General features: G+C 34.1%; 1 protein-coding gene across 8 annotated transcripts in view; it reads right to left on the minus strand.

Moving 5' to 3' along the window:
- The window catches only part of DMD (dystrophin), a 2262230-nt gene that overhangs the window by 1158353 nt on the left and 1084273 nt on the right, over positions 1-19604 (minus strand). For all 8 annotated transcript variants that reach the window (XM_023633802.2, XM_070257261.1, XM_070257256.1 and 5 more), the window contains 4 exons: positions 13654-13764; positions 13107-13280; positions 9905-10060; positions 4422-4592 (listed from right to left, as the gene is read on the minus strand). In XM_023633802.2, the coding sequence (XP_023489570.2) occupies positions 4422-4592; positions 9905-10060; positions 13107-13280; positions 13654-13764 (612 nt within the window). The remainder of the gene's footprint in view (positions 1-4421; positions 4593-9904; positions 10061-13106; positions 13281-13653; positions 13765-19604) is intronic.

Consider the following 19604-nt stretch of genomic DNA (forward strand, 5'->3'; position numbering starts at 1 on the left):
AGACTCATTCATGAAGAAGACACGGCAAAAGTCTAGGCTCAGACTCTCGGCACTGTTTCTGACTGGAGGCATACTGACAGAAAAATGGCATCATGTACCTTTTTATTCTGTTTATTATAAGAACATTAATGGTGCTATCTCATTCACAGCCCTCCTTAATTTTTCCTTCTATATCTAAATTCTAGGAAAACCTCACATACGACTAGTACATTAAAATTTTGGTTTTTTGAGGAAGATTGGCCCTCAGCTAACTACTGCCAATCCTCCTCTTTCGCTGAGGAAGACTGGCCCTGAGCTAACATCCATGCCCATCTTCCTCTACTTTATATGTGGGATACCTACCACAGCATGGCTTGCCAAGCTGTGCCATGTCCACATCCGGGATCCGAACAGGCGAACTCCAGGCCGCCGCAGTGAAACGTGAACGCTTAACCGCTGCGCCACCGGGCCGGTCCCATTAAAAATATTTTAATGATCATTTTGATAATTGGACACTTTGAATCTCAGAAATATGTTTACTTCCGTTTAAGTTATGCAAGATGAATAAATTCTAGAGATCTGCTATACAACATTGTACCTATAGTTAACAATATGGGATTGTACACTTAAAAATCCATTAAGTGGGTAGATATTATGCAAAGTGTCCTTATCACAATAAAAAGAAATATGCTTACTTCTTAGTTTTGCCCGATAGGGAGCTTGGTGCCAAATTTTGAGGCTTTATTTTTCTCTGCCTATTTCCACCATGCATCGGATATTGTGAGCATATTTCTATGCAAAGTTTCTATTATTTTCCTATTGTAACTTCCCCTTTCTCTAGTTTTCTAACTTATTTATGATTGATCAGTTGAATCATATATACCTCTTTAAGTCACTCTAAATAATTTTTTCTGGAATTAGATATATAATGAGTAAGTATAATTAAAATATAGTAAAATAAAACACAAAAGTTTGTAGTCATATTAAAGCATGCTTTGGATAAATTAAAGGTCAAATAAACATTTCATTAGCAACTGAATGTTATGTATAAGAATATTTTTATCTAGACATTCATATATTTTCATATATAACTAAATATGTTCTTAGATCAACAGAACTGAAATTCAGTAGAAATAAATGAAACAGTTTAAAACCAAATTGACTCTATATATTCAAATTTTCTCCAAGTCAAAAATACTTGAAATGATTGGCAAATACATTTAATGTATTGCATTTAAATGAATACTCAATTTATTTTGAAAAAAAATCTCACATTTATCCTTGGAAATGGCAGATGAGACTAACAGTTTGAGTTAAGTTCTCCATCTACCAAGAAAGCACATGAAATGAAAATGTACTAAGGAGTCTTGGGGCATGAGAGTTGGATATTTTTTTTCACGTTAAAAAAATCAGAATCATTATCATGAATGTGACTGCCTTAGATCTGTAGGTCACATGTTTTTATTACATGATTGTGATTTTTGAAAAAGCTTCAGCACCTTCCATATAAGTTTATTTAAAAGAATTATGTAATTTAGATGCAAATGTGTATACTTTTCATTTGACCATATATTCATTTGAGTATATCAATCATTAGCACTTTAGTGTTTCCAAAGATCCAGAAAGAGTGATAAATATTATATAAAGAAAAGCAATGCCAGTTTTCTGTACTTTTCTTCCTGTTGGATCTCAAATTAGTATTGTTCCTTGGTTTAATGGAAAGTACTTTTCAGACAGATTCAATAAGCTGACACATCTCTAGATCATGCAAGTCTTCTAATATGACAAGGATAATCTAGAAACTTTTGCCAAGTTTATCATCTTACAATATTTTAATGATTTTATAGTAACACTAATGTAAAAATATCTCCTTAGGTCACTTATTCAATGACCTTATGGGGACTCTGGAATTCAGAGTTCATATGTGGCATACTTTTATAGTTTCACCTCAGTCACTTGTAAATTGTAGTCTGAATTTTTCAAATTCCCTTCCTGTCTAGCTCTACTCCTTTGGGCACCATTATGTTCGCATTCCACATTATATTTACAAAGCTACTCCATTGTTATGGGCTGAATTGTATCTCTTCAACACTCATAGGATGAAGTCCTAACCCTAGTACCTCAGAATGTGGTCGTATTTGAAGACAGGACATTTAAAGAGGTAATTAAGTTAAAATAAGGCCATTAGGGTGGGCCCTAATCCAATATGACTGGTGTGCTTATCAGAAGAGAAATTTGGGCACAGGCATGTACAGAGAGAAGATCATGTGAAGAAACAAGAAGACAGCTGTTTACAAGCCAGGGAGAGAGGCCTCAGAAGAAACCAACCCTGCTGAAATCTTGATCTCAGACTTCCAGACTCTAGAACTGTGAGAAAATAAATGTCTGTTGTTTAAGCCACTCAGTCTGTGGCACTTTGTTATGGCAGCCCTAGGAAACTAATATACACATTAAATTGGCTATGAACAATCAAAGATATTGTCTATAGTGTTAATTGAAGGATGACTGAGAATGAAACCTGGATCGTTTTCATGAATCCCCTACATGCACTACAATTTCCCCCATGCATATTTTACTATATTTCATACTTTAATAGATCATAGGTATTTTCTGGGCTTTTTTTATTTGTTTATGAGTACTTATGCTAGGAACTGCCATCAGGAGGGCACCTGTATTTATAAAGAGAGAGAGAGATTATGCAGGCCTTTCTCTGCCTTTCCCTAATGATGTAAAAGGCAGTGTGATACCGCTGTCACCAAAACTGCTATCTTCCCCCATCATGCATTCTCTCTTTCCTCATTGTAGTACAAGATCTACTCATCATTTTAGCAGCACGCATTGGCCACCCAGTTAGAGACCATGTTTTGCCACCCTCTCTGGAGGCTAGATATGATCATGTAACTAAGTTCTGGCAAATGGAACATGAGAAGAAATAATGTATGGAGCTTTACTAATACACCTTTAAGAGAGAGTTGCTTGTCCTCCACTTCCTTTTCTCCTTTCTTGTGGGCTGGGATGGGGGTACAGTAGCGGTGAGTAACTTTTACTATGAGAATACAAATACCCAGATGACTACAGAACAATGGAATGAAAGGGACCTACATCTTGGGAGAATTTCATGGAGCAAAGCCACCTCCCCTACTCTGAATTACCTACCTCACCTGAGATAGAAATAAACATCTACCTTCTCAAAGCCATAGTATTTTTGGCTTATTTTTTACAGCAGCCCACCCTGCACCTAAGTATATGATTGTCACTGGTTCAAACTAAATGATCCCACAGAAATGTAATATTTGTTTGAGTAACAAGGATAAAAAATAAGGCCAATGTAATTTTTAACCTGTACCTTCTGTACACTCACTACTATAACAATCTGACACCATATATGATCCTGAGCTAATAAATGTAATTCAATATATTATCTCTAACACTAAACCTATTCTGAATGAGAAGAAAAAGGAGTTTACTACTATTTGAAAAACTTTTGTGTAACAAAATTTTACACTTCCTTGTCCTCTGAATCTACATAAAGAAAATTAGTTTTCAGTTTGGGTCTCATGTATGATTTTAAGTTTTTATGTAATGCAATTAAAATTTCCCAACTTTAGATAATCTAAATAGCTTTGTTGAATTAAAAGTAAAGCACAGATCTCTTAAACATCTAATCAATACAGGCAAGTGTTTGTTAAGTAAAAAATAATCAAAGGGGTAGGGTGTGCTATAATTTATTTTTTTCTAAATGGCCAATGGCTTGGCAAAACTTAACATGAAAACACACGATTGATAAACTATTTCCTTTATATCAACACACTTTGAAATAATCTGTTAATGAATCAACAGAAAAAAAATATTAAGCTATGAGTGACTTGACCTTAAATTTTAGGGAGCAAGAATGTCTGATTCGCTGTCAGGGAAACAGTGAGAATTTACGAGCTGCATATTAAAGGAAACCCTGTGCCCTTTGGCGATGGAAATTATAGTGGCTGCATAGACCTCTTGAGGGTTCTTTTTTTTCAATTGTGACATCGGTAATCTGCTCATCCTGCAGTCCTGTCCATTCCAACGGTCTGTAGTCTTTGCATCCTTGTCCTCTTCACAGTTGTGGGGCCCATCTGAGCAGTCTGTCTTAAGCAAGCTAGGGAACATAGAATCTCATCTCTGGACTGACTTTCTGACTAATAATGTACGTATTTTTAAGGACTTATTCATAACCTATCTAATTCTAAACAAGCTTTGGGGAGACTGTTGCTAAAGCTTCCCATTGGTTTTATCACAGCCCTGAAATACACCGAGTTAAACTACTGACGAATTTTTGAAAAAAGGGAAAATGAAGATAATATGTATAACGCGATTATTGTTGCACATTAATAGTTCCTTATAAAATCATATTGCTGTGTGTTTTCACATATGTTAAAAATAACCTTCAGTGACATAGGTTTTACCTTTCCCCAGGCAACTTCGGAATCCAAATTACTAGGCATTCCTTCAACCGCTGATCTCTTTGTCAATTCCATATCTGTAGCCGCCAGCCATTCTGTCAAGGCATTCATTTCCTTTCGCATCTTACGGGACAATTTCAAGCATTTCTCCAACTGTTGCTTTCTTTCTGTTACCTGAAAAGAATAATAATAAATTGTAATTTGGTTTACTTTTTTCAATTCAGGTTTAGATATAGCCACTTAATTGGAACTTTCACATTTTTGTCATTTTTCAATAACCTTTTTCTTACATTTTAAAAATAATATTTTAGAAAAATCATATATTCTGAATATTAACAGTGAATAAACACAATCTAGGGAAGATGAGATTCTTTCTCCAAAAGACAGTGTCTTGTATCAGTTAGAAAGAAAAGTTGTAATTATTTTCTCTAATATAAATAAAAAATAATTTATGGTCAAATTTTTTAAATATATAGAATGATATAAGTCACACTGAAAATAGGACACATTTCTTTTAGGAAACCTCCAGTCATCTGTCAAAAAGATGGGCAAAAGGTTTGCAATCCTCTATATACAAATGAGGGCTGCTCTTCCTGGTAAGGAATCAAAATGGAAGAATACTTTTTCTCTCAAGAGGCAAAAGCATTTATATAGTACGTAGAATAGTCGATTTTATTGTCATTGCATCTTTTTTTTTTAAAGATTGGCACCTGAGCTAACAGCTGCTGCCAATCCTTTTTTTTTTCTGCTTTATCTCCCCAAATCCCCCCCAGTACATAGTTGCAGTACATATCTTAGTTGCAGGTCCTTCTAGTTGTGGCATGTGGGACACCACCTCAATGTGGCCTGAGGAGCACTACCATGTCCGCGCCCAGGATTCAAACCAGCAAAACCCTGGGCCGCTGCAGCGGAGCGTGCAAACTTAACCACTCAGCCACCGGGCCAGCCCCTGTCATTGCATCTTTAAAGTGTCTTACTTTTGCACAAAAACAACACAAAGAATAGGCTACTCCCTTCTCAGAAATACTTTTGCCATTCAATGGGGGCAAAAAAAATTAATTCCAAAACAAAATTTTCACTCTCATTAATAGAGATAATCGTGACTCGATCCTGTGTTTCAGTTCTGTGTTTAAAACTAAGACCCTCAAAATCGAGTTCTTCTGCCTTCTCATACAGAGAATGAACCAATGTGCATTTCTCCACCACCTTTTGAGGTATGCCTACATTTTGTAAGTTTCCAGGTGGTTGGTTGAATAGAAAGCTGAGATTATATATATACTTATATGTATTCTACAACCAAAATAAGAATCTAGCCATAAGCGTGAAAAAATGCTAAAGTGAAGCTATGTTTAAAGAATTCAAAGTGCTACAATCAAAATAAACACCCTGAAACTTTGATATGAATTACAAATACTGAACAAAATGTATTAGTTTCTTTAACAGAGCTTGTGTACATTTAAAAAATGTTTAGTTGCTGAGAATGAAAATTCCATTTTTGGTTTTTTTTTTTTTTTTTTTACAGATTTTTCATTCCATTTTTCCCTTCAGGGAAGTAAAAGCATGTGCCCTTTCAACTGCAAGGATTTCATTTGTGTGTGGGAGAAAAAAAAAATTACACCTTATCATGTATTTCTATGCATAGTTATTTTTCCTATGTACTATTAGTAGAAGAAGAATTCTAGATTCAATATTTGAAAGAAATTCTATCTTCCCAGAGCTAATGAATTATTGATTTTTATTTATTCTCTTTTGTTTATATCCAGCTAAATAGATTTTAATAAAACAGGAGACACTGCCATCTTAAGGAAAATTGTGTTTTGCACTTTTTCCGTGTCAAGAAGGGATACATTTAAAAGAGTGCCACCTGCAGTAGAATATTTCAGCAATCATTGTTTCATGAACACTTAAAAAAATTTAAGTGAGGCTGACATGAGTATCTGGGCTTTGAGTATGTGTATTTGAGGCTAATAGGAGTATTGCTATTTATGTATATTTCCGTAAAAATCAAAGCATAGAGAAGCCACACAAGGAATTATAAGTATTATTACATCTAGATGCTAGATGTAATATCTCTCAATAAAATTAAATAGATTTACGTATAAGAAATTCTTCGATTTTTATTCATTGAACAATTAAGCTAAGTTGGCGATATTAAACAAACTAATAAATTTGTGTTCTGTAAGAAAAGTGCAATAAACTGAATTGCATCCCCTCTAAAGTTAATATTTTGAAGCCCAAATCCCCAATGTGGCTGTATCTGGATACAGGGTCTTTAGGAAGTAATTAAGTTGAAATGAGCTCATAAGGGTGGGACCACAATCTGATAGGAATGTGGCCTTATTAGAAGAGGAAGAAAGAGATCTCTCTCTCTCTTTCCCTCACTCTCTCTTTCTATCTCAGAAGAGGGTCCTCACTAAGCTGACACTTTGATCTTGAACTTCCCAGCCTCTGGAACTGTGAGAAATAAATTTTTGTTGTTTAAGCCATCTAGTCTATGGTATTTTGTACGGCAGCCTGAGCTACCACAAAAAAAGTAACATATATTGAATTGAGGCAAGTATAACCATATAAATTCTGAAGATAATTAAAACAGAAGGGTTTATCTTTTTAATATAAAAGGAATAATACATTAAGATATCCTTTGCTTCCTTTGATTTTATCAAACAAAACCACTGTTGAAGGCGCTTGGAAGATTTAAGTGCAGATGATTTTCTCTTAGAGAAGGAATACATGACTTACAGCATGTTTATTAGACGATATTTATACATATTCCCTTCATCATTAATGTTTCTAAATCTTTATTTGAAAAAGAAATTTCTGCCCCACATTTTTGCTGTATTCTGTCCTGCTATTAAAGCTAAGTATGATTTCTTAGTAATCTTTCATTTTGCTTTAATGATATTACTAAATGCCAAGTGGTTCAATAAACATAAACTTTCAAATCTATATTTTCAGGGATAAATTGAGCTTTACATCTTCATGAGAGTCATTCACTCCTTAATAACAATCAACTCAGGGCACTAATATTTTTCTAACATCATTTTTATTGTTTTAAATTTTAAGTAATTTATTCTACATTGTTCTATGTTATAGTTGCTCTCACAAGGGCAAAGATTTTGTGCAAAATCTTCAAGACAAAGAAAAAGTGTAGGCAACAATTTATATTTGAAAAAGTAAACTGAGAAACCAACTTTTCCCAAAATATACTTTTTCCTAATTTAAAGAAAATGTATTTATCGATGCATTATTTTAGTGTAAAGTTACATAAGTCAGATTATAAACTCTTGAATATAGAGAATAGTTTTCCAGAATTCAATAAATTATAGCATTAAGATTAATATTAGAAATTATTCAATTGATGCTAAATATGGAAAAAGGAGAATTTGTGAAAGTTGATAAATAGTAGAAAGAGATATCAAGTGCAGAGATAACTTTCCTCTCTGTGGTGATCTTTAACACAACAATAAACTTCTCTGGAGGGACATAAGGGGTCTTTTAATCCAAAGGTGTCTTCATGGATTAAACAAGCAGTTGAAATGTATTTTATTTCAAGATTATCATCATGCTTTGCTATTAAATGGGTATCAGTGTTCCTTACTTTTTGAGCAAATGAGGAGAACTTTTTCATAAGATGACAACAAACTTTCTTAAAACATATGAAATATACATTAGAAGACTGTTAAAATATAAAAATAATAAAGGCCATCAACTAATATGAATGGTTATTTCTAGATTTCCATTTGAATCTAAAATTCACTTTCTCTCAGGGATAAGTAGCAATGAGTAGCCTCAAGACATAAGCTTTGACCTACATTCAGGCTGAAACATTAGAACCCGGCCTCTGCATGGCTACTTCTCAAATACGGACAAGCATTTATATTTGTGTCTAAGATGAGGCAACAATTTCTCATTGATGTCGTTATATTCAATAAAGTCAGGAACCTGAGCTGTAAAAATTACTCTTTTCTTCCCATTGGTCTCAGTAAAGCTCTTTCAATCAGAATGAAATTAAGATGCATGCATTTTTATTTTTTCTGCTTTGGCCCTTAGGCCAAAAGTTTCCTCAGTACTTATTTGTCCTTCCACAAAAAGCAGAAGAAAGAGAAAGCCATCCCCAAATAGCTCCTCATTTAAAGTAGTCACTTAAAGTACTTAAACTTGATAAATAGCTATGAATGTCAATAATAGATAGGTCACTTTATTTGCATAAGTTCCAAGAAACAACCTTACCATTTAATTATTAATAAAGTACACTTATTCTCTCAGATACTGCATAATATATTAAGCTATCACAACTTTTTAAAAAAACAAATAATTATTTTATTACTATGTTAACACTTTAAATCTTAGCTGAGCACCAAAAATTCTTCTAGAAAACTTAAAGTAATGTAAAACAGTGGCATAGAAAAGGCCAGGTCAGGCCTTGATGCTGACAATTCATGTTTTCATGAATACTTTTTATGAGTACTATCACTGTTTTGAAAATTCATAGCTCTAAGTCTATACAAATTCTTTTTTTTCTTCTTTTCTTACACAAAATCTTTGATTTGAGGAAAGTGAGATAACTATCCTAGATATTCCATAGTTCTTGAAAGAGAAGATGGAGAGATGCATGCATTTTTAATTAATAGTGAGAAGGAATTGGTTATTAGATCCTGATCAGGACAAAAATGCAAAAAAATCACAGAGTCATAGGACTCAACTGGCTATCTATGCTATTTTATTAGCCAAATGTGGTGGATTATGCAAGGCTTGCCATACAGGCAAATAAATTCTGTGGCATGTGCCAACTCTATTACACCTAGCGGCCTATGTGGAATGTATCAACTCCACTGTACCAAAATCTAAGTAGGTACATTAGTTTATAAAATTTACCAGCCTTCATGTCGTCACAAGTAAATTTATGCAATGAAAAGAAGGCAAGTTTAGAACAAAGAAATCCTTTGAGAACTCTTTGAAGAACCAGCAGAAATCTCCCTGAACTTCACATATTTTTTAATGTAGACTGGAAAGAAGATCCTCATTGATTATTCTTTTTTAAAGATTGGCACCTCAGCTAACATCTGTTGCCAAGCTTTATTTTTTTTTCCTCTTCTTCTTCCCAAAGCCTTCTAGTACATAGTTGTATATTCTAGCTGTATGTCCTTCTGGTTGTGCTATGTGGGACGCCTCCACAGTGTGGCCTGATGAGAGGTGCCATGTCCACGCCCAGGAGCCGAACGAGTGAAACCCTGGGCCGCCAAAGCAGAGCATGTGAACTTAACCACCGGGCTCCGGGGCTGGCCCCCTGATTATTGTTTCTTAATAAGAATTACACATGGCAATATATCTCTCTATATCCCTATGTATATATGTCTGTTTGTGTGTATCAAGAGAAAATGATTAAGACTTTCTAAGATATTAATTGTATACTATCACTGCCTCTTGCTTTACAATATATAGGGAAAGTAGCCTAGTGTTTGTAGTTTCAGCAGACATGTACATACCTTTGCTCCCAGCTCATTATAATGCAATTTCAAAGCGGTTACTCTTTCATCAAGCTCTTTAGGGTTTTCCGTCTGTTTCTTCTGTACAATCTGACGTCCAGTTTTTATCACCATTTCCACTTCAGACTTCACTTCACTCAGACTTTTATACAAGTTCTAAGTTAAAAACATAAAACAAAACATAATAATAAGCAATAGTGTATAACTCATACCATTATTAATAAAAATAGAGGTAGACACCTTATTTGCTATTTCATGTTTATAGTTTTAATGTAATACCATTTTGCAGCTGTGATTAATACCTAGTTTTTGCATTTTCTGTTGATTCAATGTTTCTATTTGTGATTATATACACACATACAGGCATGTAGAGTTTGTAGTTATCCCTACTAAAGTAAGAGTACATCCTACATGTACTTAGTTCTTCAGTTCAAGTTGATAAAGATCATTTCTAAAAGTTGTATGATTTCAATTTTAAATGCTGCAGTTATGTAATTCTAGCTGTGAGTTTGGAAAAATTTGTTTACTCATTCACCAGGTATTTATTGAGTGCCTACTATGTACCAGACAGTATTTCAGTCACTAGAGAATCAGTGGTGACCAAGACAGACATGTTCACTGTTGTTCTCATGGAGCTTACTTTTTAGCGGGGATAAAACATCTAAATTTCCAGATTATAAGTTCAATACATATTAAATAACATATAAGGAAGGAAGACAATTTTAAATATGTTAATTAGATTATACAAATTTATTTTCTTCATTGGGCTGATCAATTAAATATAGACAATTATAAAGACATTATTTAAAACCCGCACATACATCACAACTATAAAGAACACATTTATTGCTTCACAAAAGTATACTGCCATAACAAATGCTCATGAAACAAGTATCATAACTTTGCCTCATAGTTATTTTTCTGGAAAGATATGTGTCTTTGTATGTATGTATATATGCATACATGCATGCACGTAAGTATATGTATATATACGTATACACACATAATATTTTACATTATACATTGCTGCTTTAATTTGCTCAGTGGTAAGTCTGAACAACAACTACTTATTTTATTGGCACTAAGAAATAAAATTGCTGGTGGGTCTTTGCTGTTTTCCTGGAATTAGAATCAAAATTGAATTTGTTTTCCCTTTACAGTTTAAAATCAATATCTAAAACAAAACGTTTCCCAAAGGCTGAGCAATTATCTTATTCATTAAGGCTACAGACATAATCTATTTCCATCTTAATTCTGTCCTTGATGATTGTTTGATGTTAACATTCCTTTATTAATAATTGTGAGCTCTGGCTGATCTTTCTAGATGATTTATTTTTTTACTTCATTTTACTTCTATTTTAGAAATGATAAATATAGCTGGATATTTAGAAACATTCAAATCATCAATTGTCAACGTTGGGAATCAATTCTGTAAATTCTGGAATCAGAGATACTTCCAAATGGTTTACTCTTTAAACTTAATAAAAAAAAATAACTCAATGATTTACCTTTATGATGAAAGCTCATTCAAAGTACTGTTACCACTAACATTAGGTCATTCAATAGACAGAGAAAATACTTATCACTAGGGAAGGGAAATGTTCTTCTTACTCGTCTTCATGTTGGTAAGACTGTTTTTAACAGAAGAAAAATTTCTTGAAGGCAAAGCCCCTGATTACAGTATATGCAATAGAGCATCTTAAGTAATGAAAAAATATAAAAGTTGTAAAGAAAAGATATTCTTATGGAAGGACTGCTTGAATTGGTCCTGATATCTAAACCAGAACCAGAAAGAAACTGAGCAAGGACCTTGAGCTGTTTCCTCTGCACTAAGTCAGGGCACAGTCACAGCTGGGGGCAGGAGGGTTGTTTTCAAGTTCATATTTGCTAGCAGGCAAGTTTTATGAGGTACCATTAGAGACCTGTTCCTAGAAGAGAATGAACAGCTCTCCCTTCACGAATATATGTAGCCATAATGATAGTATACTTGGGTCATTTTGCTTTCAATTCTTTTTGCAAAATTTAAGAGGAGATATGTTCTCATGTATTTCTAACGTTATTCATTTAATATCAGCTAATAACTATATATTGTTATATTTGAAATTTCTTTTTTGGAGGTTAGAATATTTATAATAAGGATGTCACTAAAATGCAGCCTGTATTATGAAAAAAAGTTACCGAATAAAAAAGACCTCATAATTTTACACAAAGAAATATATATGTATACTTTTTTGTTAAAAAGAAATATATTTTCCCATTCATAATGATAAGATTACGTGAATCTAAAGAGTCTCTTTTTCATTTACGTTATGGAGTAGATACAGAAACAATACCTAAAACACAAAGTACAAAATAGAGAATTCTTTCTCCTCTTAATAACATTGTGTTCTTATTTTATGTGAATTTCTACTCTGATAGTCCATAGTACACGTAAAGTTATAGTAATACTTATAGTACTCTAGTAGATGCCCTCATAATTCAGCTTTATGTTATCAGAGGAGTCATCTGACTCAGTAAATTTCCAGTAATTGAGACAAAGGACACTGCTCGAAATCCCAAACTCCAGTAAAGATTTACACTACAGGCTAATTGTACCTTTCATGCCTTTTTATTCTGTCTTTGTGGTCTGGTGGCATTTCAGTGTATATCCAGCACTTGTTTAATGGAAAGACACTGCGGTTTGGAGTAAGAGCACCTGGATTGAAATGTTGCTTTTGCCCTTCATTGGCTGTTTGTTTTTAAACTCTCATTTAATTTGTGGCCTCGAAAATTAGAGGTGACTTGTGTAGATCACTTAAATTACTTGGCACTCATTTCTGGAATGGTTTTTATTATTGTAGCTACTGTTGCTGTTGCTGTTTCCAGACTAATTTATTTCTTTTCAGAATTTATATTTTAAAATACGTTTAAAGTACCATAAGAATTAAACAAAGACTTCTTTTTACATTCTGCACAGTACTTAAAGAATTATAGACTCAAAAAAGTCACCTACAGAATAGGTATTAAACGACTACTATTTCAGTAAAAACTCTTGTCTCTCAATACACCTGTGCTAATTTTTGTTCTTAACCTTAAAATTATATACTATAATTATTTTAGCTATGAAAACAATTTTATACTATAAAAGGGAATCATCAGGTACTCCTTAATAAGGTAAGTCAAGGGGTAGCTGATTAATTTGTCACCAGAAATATATACGTACCACACAATGATTTAACTGTGACTGTACTACTTCCTGTTCAACACTCTTTGTTTCCAACGCAGGCAAGTGCATCTTCACTTCATCTAAAATCATCTTACTTTCCTGTAGACGTTGCTCAAAATTGGCTGGCTTCTGGAATAATCGAAACTTCATGGAAACATCTTGCAGTTTTTTCTGTAAAGACAATGTAAGAAAGCACTGATTTAACTTTTCCTTCCAAACAATATCCTTTATTCTTGAAGATATAGGGGAATGAAAATAAAAACAAACCAAAGCAATCTTTTTTTCATTTGTCCAGCACAAGGAATACATGCATTTGGGAGAAGAATTCAGTAATTGTTCTTAAGGCGATATTAAATAAAAGGTAATTTATTAATCTATTTTATCCTTAAAATACACAAACCAACAAAGTCTGTACCATTTGTACACCATATTGTAGCTTTTAAATAATGTCCTCAATCCAAATTTTTCAATAATCAAGTTGTCTAATATAGACTCGGTTTTAGTACTCAAGTACAAGTTCCTCAGTTTATGCAATAATATGTACCTGTGCGACATCAATTTGGGATAGCACCCTCTGAGCAGTCTCCTTTCCCTGGTTACGTTTCTTCATTTCTTCTAAACTGATCTCATGACTTGTCAAATCTGATTGGATTTTCTGTTGGAGGAATAGTATATTAGTCATCATGCTCTACAAGTTATTGCAAAGAACAGCTCATTTTCCAAGAAGATGGAATTCAGAGACTCTCTTAAACCATTATTACAATGTAGCCTCTTTTAAAATGACAATAAACAGGGTTTTTTTTTTAACTTACCAACAGTTATCAAAAATGAAATGACTTATTTCCCTCCTACTGGGGTTATTATGAAAAAGAAATTATCCTTTTGAGTCTGTAATAATGAATAGCTATTTCAGATATCATTTTCAGTAGGAAATATCTATTTTTATCTAATACGTAAAATTGATACTGTTTTATCTTTGAATTTACCCTCAAATCTGATCAAAGACAAGATGTTAACTTTTATTTTAAAAAAGCTAACTGTGACAAGGATAAGATATAATAAGAAAGTTGCATGTGGACAATATTCCTTAATAGGGATCTTTACTCAGTCATTCTGTGCCATATTTCATTTAAATATCAGGGAAACTATGGATCTAGGAAAGAGAAGGCAAATGCCTCAATTGGGACTACTTTCTGTCTGATAGATACTTAACCGCTTCCTACAGAGTTCGATTTTTGAACTTCAATTAACTTTAATATATTTCTATATTTTCTATATTGAGTAAAGATATTTTTGATCGTTATATTCAAAAGTATGTCTGTATTTGACTTATACACTTCTGAGCCAGTTACAGGTCAAATCCTGCAGTGTGTGGAGACCAAAACAATAAATTCATTCATTTATTTCTGTGAGATCCAGCAAACATCAGCTAGTGGCCAAATTATTCTTATTTAAAATTCAGTCACTGTCAGATTATCATAAATAAGTTAGAGAAGAAGAAATTGATTAACTTACACTACATTGCCCATAAAATTTCCATGCAAAACAATTTGTAAAATACTTATTAGTATAACCTAATTTATACCAATTGAAGTCAACTCTTACATATTATTAGAAAATGACAGTAGTTTGCTTGGCAGTTACTGCAGAGACCTACAACCCTGCAATGAGTGATGAGAATTATCCCAAGAAAATGGGTTAAGTGATGAAGGAGTTACTTAGGATACAAGGGTATAAATATATAGATATACCTTAATATTATTCATTAGCGTATCAATCCTAACAATTATAAAGGTAAAGTAAATATAAATTACTTCAGTAATTAGAATTCTGGCTTAAAATAGATAAAAGACTCATGTAAATGCATATTATCTTTTACTAGATGTTATATATAATACATATAATAACTACATACTCTATAGTATACATAATAGCTAGTTGAAGAACTACCTTGTGTAAGAAATAGCGGTATGTACTACTCTCCAGAAACCAGAGAATCTAGGAGTTAGGGACTGACGTTAATGAATGGTAACATTATGCACAGTGCTAGAAATGCTAAAAAATCTACAAAATTTAATGGAAGTATGTAGAGTGGAGTGACACTTATACAGGGAAGTTAATGGATGTAATGGAGAGGTGATGTTAAAGCAGAACTCTGAATAATTAGCAAGCATTGCTGGGAGTAGCAGATGTTTGGGGGGGGGGTATATGGTCATGACATTTCAGGTGGAAAATGCTTACTCCCTCAAAAAGGCGAGTCAATAACAACCAAGTCTCTGCCACATAACTTTGGCCACCTCCAAGTCATGGATGATTAGAACATGGAGAATGCTTGTGCCCAGTTAGGACCATCATATTTCCTCTCAGAACCGACAGAAGAAAGTCTGGTCATATTCTGTGGGTGCTTGGGACTGCGGCATGTATGCTAGGAGACTGTGCTGAGGAAGTCCCTAGTTTGCATCGTCAATTGAGGAATAGCAAAGGTCCACGAATGAGAGAGAAGAAAGAAGCAGATACATAAAAAGAGAAGTAGAAACAAAAATACTGATGGCTTCCAATCATAGGCTAAAAGAGATGGTATTCTCCAAAGATGGCCACAACAATAATTCCAGCACATGCTCCTTTGACCACTCCCCCATCAAGAGGTGGAGTTTATTTCCTCACCTGTTTAAATCTAGGTTGGTCCTTTGACTACCTTGACCAATAGAATAGGGTAAAACTGCTCTGCCAGTTACAGGAAAAGTCCTTAACTGGGCTAGCAGCTTCTACTTCTGCCTTCTTGGAATGCTCACTCTTAGGGTGGTCTCTTAGAACCCATCTGACATGCTCTGAGAAGCCCAAGTCATACAGAGCGTTCATAGGTAAGTGTTTCAGTAAACAATGCCAGGTGAGCTTTTACCTGACAATGATCACCAATTGATAGACATATGAGTGAGTCATCTTGGACATCCACCCTAGTTGAGCTTACAGGTTGCTATCATACTAGCTAACAACTGCCTACAATCACATGAAAGACCCCAAGAGAAAAGGCCCAGCTTAACCTTTTCAACCACAAAACCGCTAGAAAATTATGATAAATTGTCATTACAAGTAACCAAAACACAGGTTCCAGTTCCTTCCTGAGTCAAAGCTTTATTCCTGCCTTTGGTTTTCCTGAGACTTTCCTATATCCTTATGATAAACCTCCCTCCCCCATTTTGGTTTTTGCTTGAGTTAATTCAATTTTGTTACTCGTACCTAAGCATCCTGAATAGCATACTGGATATGTAAGGAGATGAAAGTTATAAAAACAAAAGCATGCCTGATTAAGGGAAAATAAGGTGCAGAGATGAGGCACTGAATAGCATGAACAGTTTGGGGAATGAATGCACATTGGCAGAAATATAACTGGAAATGTACGTAGGAATCAGGTATTAAATAACCTCATGGTCTAAATGAAAGGTTTCCAGGATTTTCAATGTGAAGATAAAGTTTAAAATTTAAAATTGATCGGAATCACAGATAATACTTCTACTGCTTATACTCAATCCAATAATGATAGTGAGAGACTGTCACTATAAATTCAATAATACTTTGAAATGAACCGGCATTTTATTAATAATTATAGCTACAAATGTGTGTACACATATTCAAAAAAGCAATGTATACTTGTATAATTGCTAATATTTCACTAACTAATATAACACTAATATTTCTTTTAGTGTGCTCAAACATTAAAGGGAAGTAGAAAGGGACAGCTAGGAAGGAACTACGGAAAACACTGGAATTGAAGGACTGTGGAGAAGAAGGAAAGCACTAAAGAAAGAGAAGGAACAATCTAAAAGAGGAAGAACCAGGAAAGAGAGAGGGTGCCACTTAAATCAAGTGATACAAGAGTTTTAAGAATGAGGGAGAGATCAACAACGTCAACTTTGAGACAGGTCAAATGAGACAAGTATTAACAAGGGCACATCAGCTCATCAATGAGCACCGTAGCTAGAACAGAGGCAGTGGATGGTGAGAGCAGAAATCAGGCTTTCAAGGGCTGAAAACTGATTAAGGATGAGGAAGCATCCTCATAAAAATCATTGAAATCATTTTTGAAGACTTTTGTTTCTCTACATAATGAAATTCAGGCCAACGAGACTTGAACACATTTTAAGGCTATGTGAGAGGACCCGATAGAAAAAGCAATTAAAAAAAAAAATAAGAGGATAATTGATTAGAAAAACCCTGTGGGAAGCAAGAGGAAATGGAGTAAAGGACAAAGATCAAAAATCAATGGAAAAATATTGACAGGATGAGAGGTGTCACTTTTTAAGAATCCAAAGGTAACACATAAAGATCTATTTTGGATTTGGAGAGACAGGAAGTGGAATGTTTCTTACTTGATGTTCTCTGGGAATCAGAACAGAATAATGTTAAGAGAAATTTAGACTTAAATCTCAGGACTCTGACTTGCCACCTGAGCAAAGCACCAAACTTTCCTGAGCCTCAATTTTCTCATCTCTAAACTGAGGATGATAATTACAAGCCAGCAATGAAGCTTTATCATAATTTGTAGTCACATATCCAGAAAAATTCTCATGTGTGCAGTAGATAGCTACACTGGTTTTAGTCAAAAAGATTAGATGTGGTAGCTTATGTAAAAATACCTGTTCAAGTTGTTTGCACATTTACTCATAAATTGTCAGTGTCATTATATACTATTTGTTTTATAAGGATGAGACCCCTGGTATCTGCTGAAGATGAGCGAGGAGAGGGTCGAGGAAAAGTCTAAAGGAAAGAGACGAAGGTTGAATAGCCATTATGGAGACTGGGAAAGGAAATTGATGAGGGAAAAACAAAAAAATATTCAGAGAGTTGAGGGCCTGATACTTAATGGTGTATGTCTACCTGTTTTTTCAACTCTTTCATCTGTTCATCACCCAAGGTATAGTAGAGGAGAAAATGAAATAGACACATACTCCACTGGCCTTTTACACTAGAGGGATAAGAGAAGAGCAGTGTAGGAAATCATCATCATTATCATCACCAAGCAGACGTTTGTGTGAGTTTATGTACCAACACTTTACATAAATTCATTTAATTGCCCATTCAAACTAAGATAAGTATTTATCATCCTCATTTACAAATGAGAGTAGACATGTTGACTTGTCCAAGGTAATATAGCTAGGAAGTAGCTAACTCAATGCCCTATAAACAATTATCCTGCCTTTTAAATTATGATTGAAAAACAACAGTAGCCTCCAAATGGACATCTATCAGACAAAACAGATATTTAATCTTATTTGTATATTAATAGTATCTAGTTCGTCAATTCAATAAACAAGTTCTGCATCTACTGCTCAAGTGCACAGAGTGAGAGCAAAACCATTGAGCCTATTCCTAAGGAAGCTTTGTTCTATGGAAACAGAACATAGAGAAATAAGTAAATTACAAAGCAGACATGCATGTATATAATAGAAAAACTCATGCTAGGTGATAAAAGCAAAGGGTAATATTAATTTCTACTATAAAATCTGGTAAATTTTTAGGAAATTGGCATAATTTAAAGTACATATGGTTGAGAAAGGGTTTTGGAGGAGTAGAGAATAAGAAAATGGGATCTCATTCCAGGCTATGGGAACCACACTAGCAAAGATTGAGTTTGGAGTGTGCAGAGGGAGTATGCTTACTTTTATGAAAGAAAAGACTGGATGTGGGTAAGAATCACTATCTCCAGGAGGAATTAATGTGAAGTTATTGAACCTTAAGTTTTAGGGCTCCTCACCTGCAAAAGACTCTTCTATAACTCAGCATTTAACTTTGTATTTATAATTTGTATATCTTTTTTTTTTTTCCAAGACTGCCCCTCAAAGCTGCCTCTAGTAATTTGGCATTACAAAACAAAGTCAAGATAACTTAAGTGATCATTGAAACACAGGTCTTCCGATGATAAATTCTACATTTTTCCAAATGAGTCATACTGTTGTCATGATACATAAACAATAGAAACATACAACCAAATACTTGACTTTTTTTTTTTTTTTTTTTAAATATTTTATTTCTCCCCAAAGACCCCCGGTACATAGTTGTATATTCTTCATTGTGGGTGCTTCTAGTTGTGGCATGTGGGATGCTGCCTCAGCGTGGTCTGATGAGCAGTGCCATGTCCGCGCCCAGGATTCGAACCAACGAAACACTGGGCCGCCTGCAGCAGAGCGCGCGAACTTAACCACTCGGCCACGGGGCCAGCCCCCAAATACTTGACTTTTATCTGTCACCAGGGGATGTGAAGGACCAAGTAACAAGCAAAAGGAAAGTGTGGCAATTTGGAACTAGGTGCAAAACATTATATGGACTTTGAAATGTTCATATCTATATTAAGTAGTTAGATAGACTGTTGAGAGGATGAATTTCTATATTCTTAGAAAGGTCACCACTACTAAAATCATTAAAATTGAAAAAATCATGGCTGAACATCATATAGAACTGAGACTTTATCATATTTATAGGCAGCACTTCTAGAAAAAT

Source organism: Equus caballus, chromosome X (assembly GCF_041296265.1).
Source record: "Equus caballus isolate H_3958 breed thoroughbred chromosome X, TB-T2T, whole genome shotgun sequence".
Classification (NCBI taxonomy): Eukaryota; Metazoa; Chordata; class Mammalia; order Perissodactyla; family Equidae; genus Equus; species Equus caballus.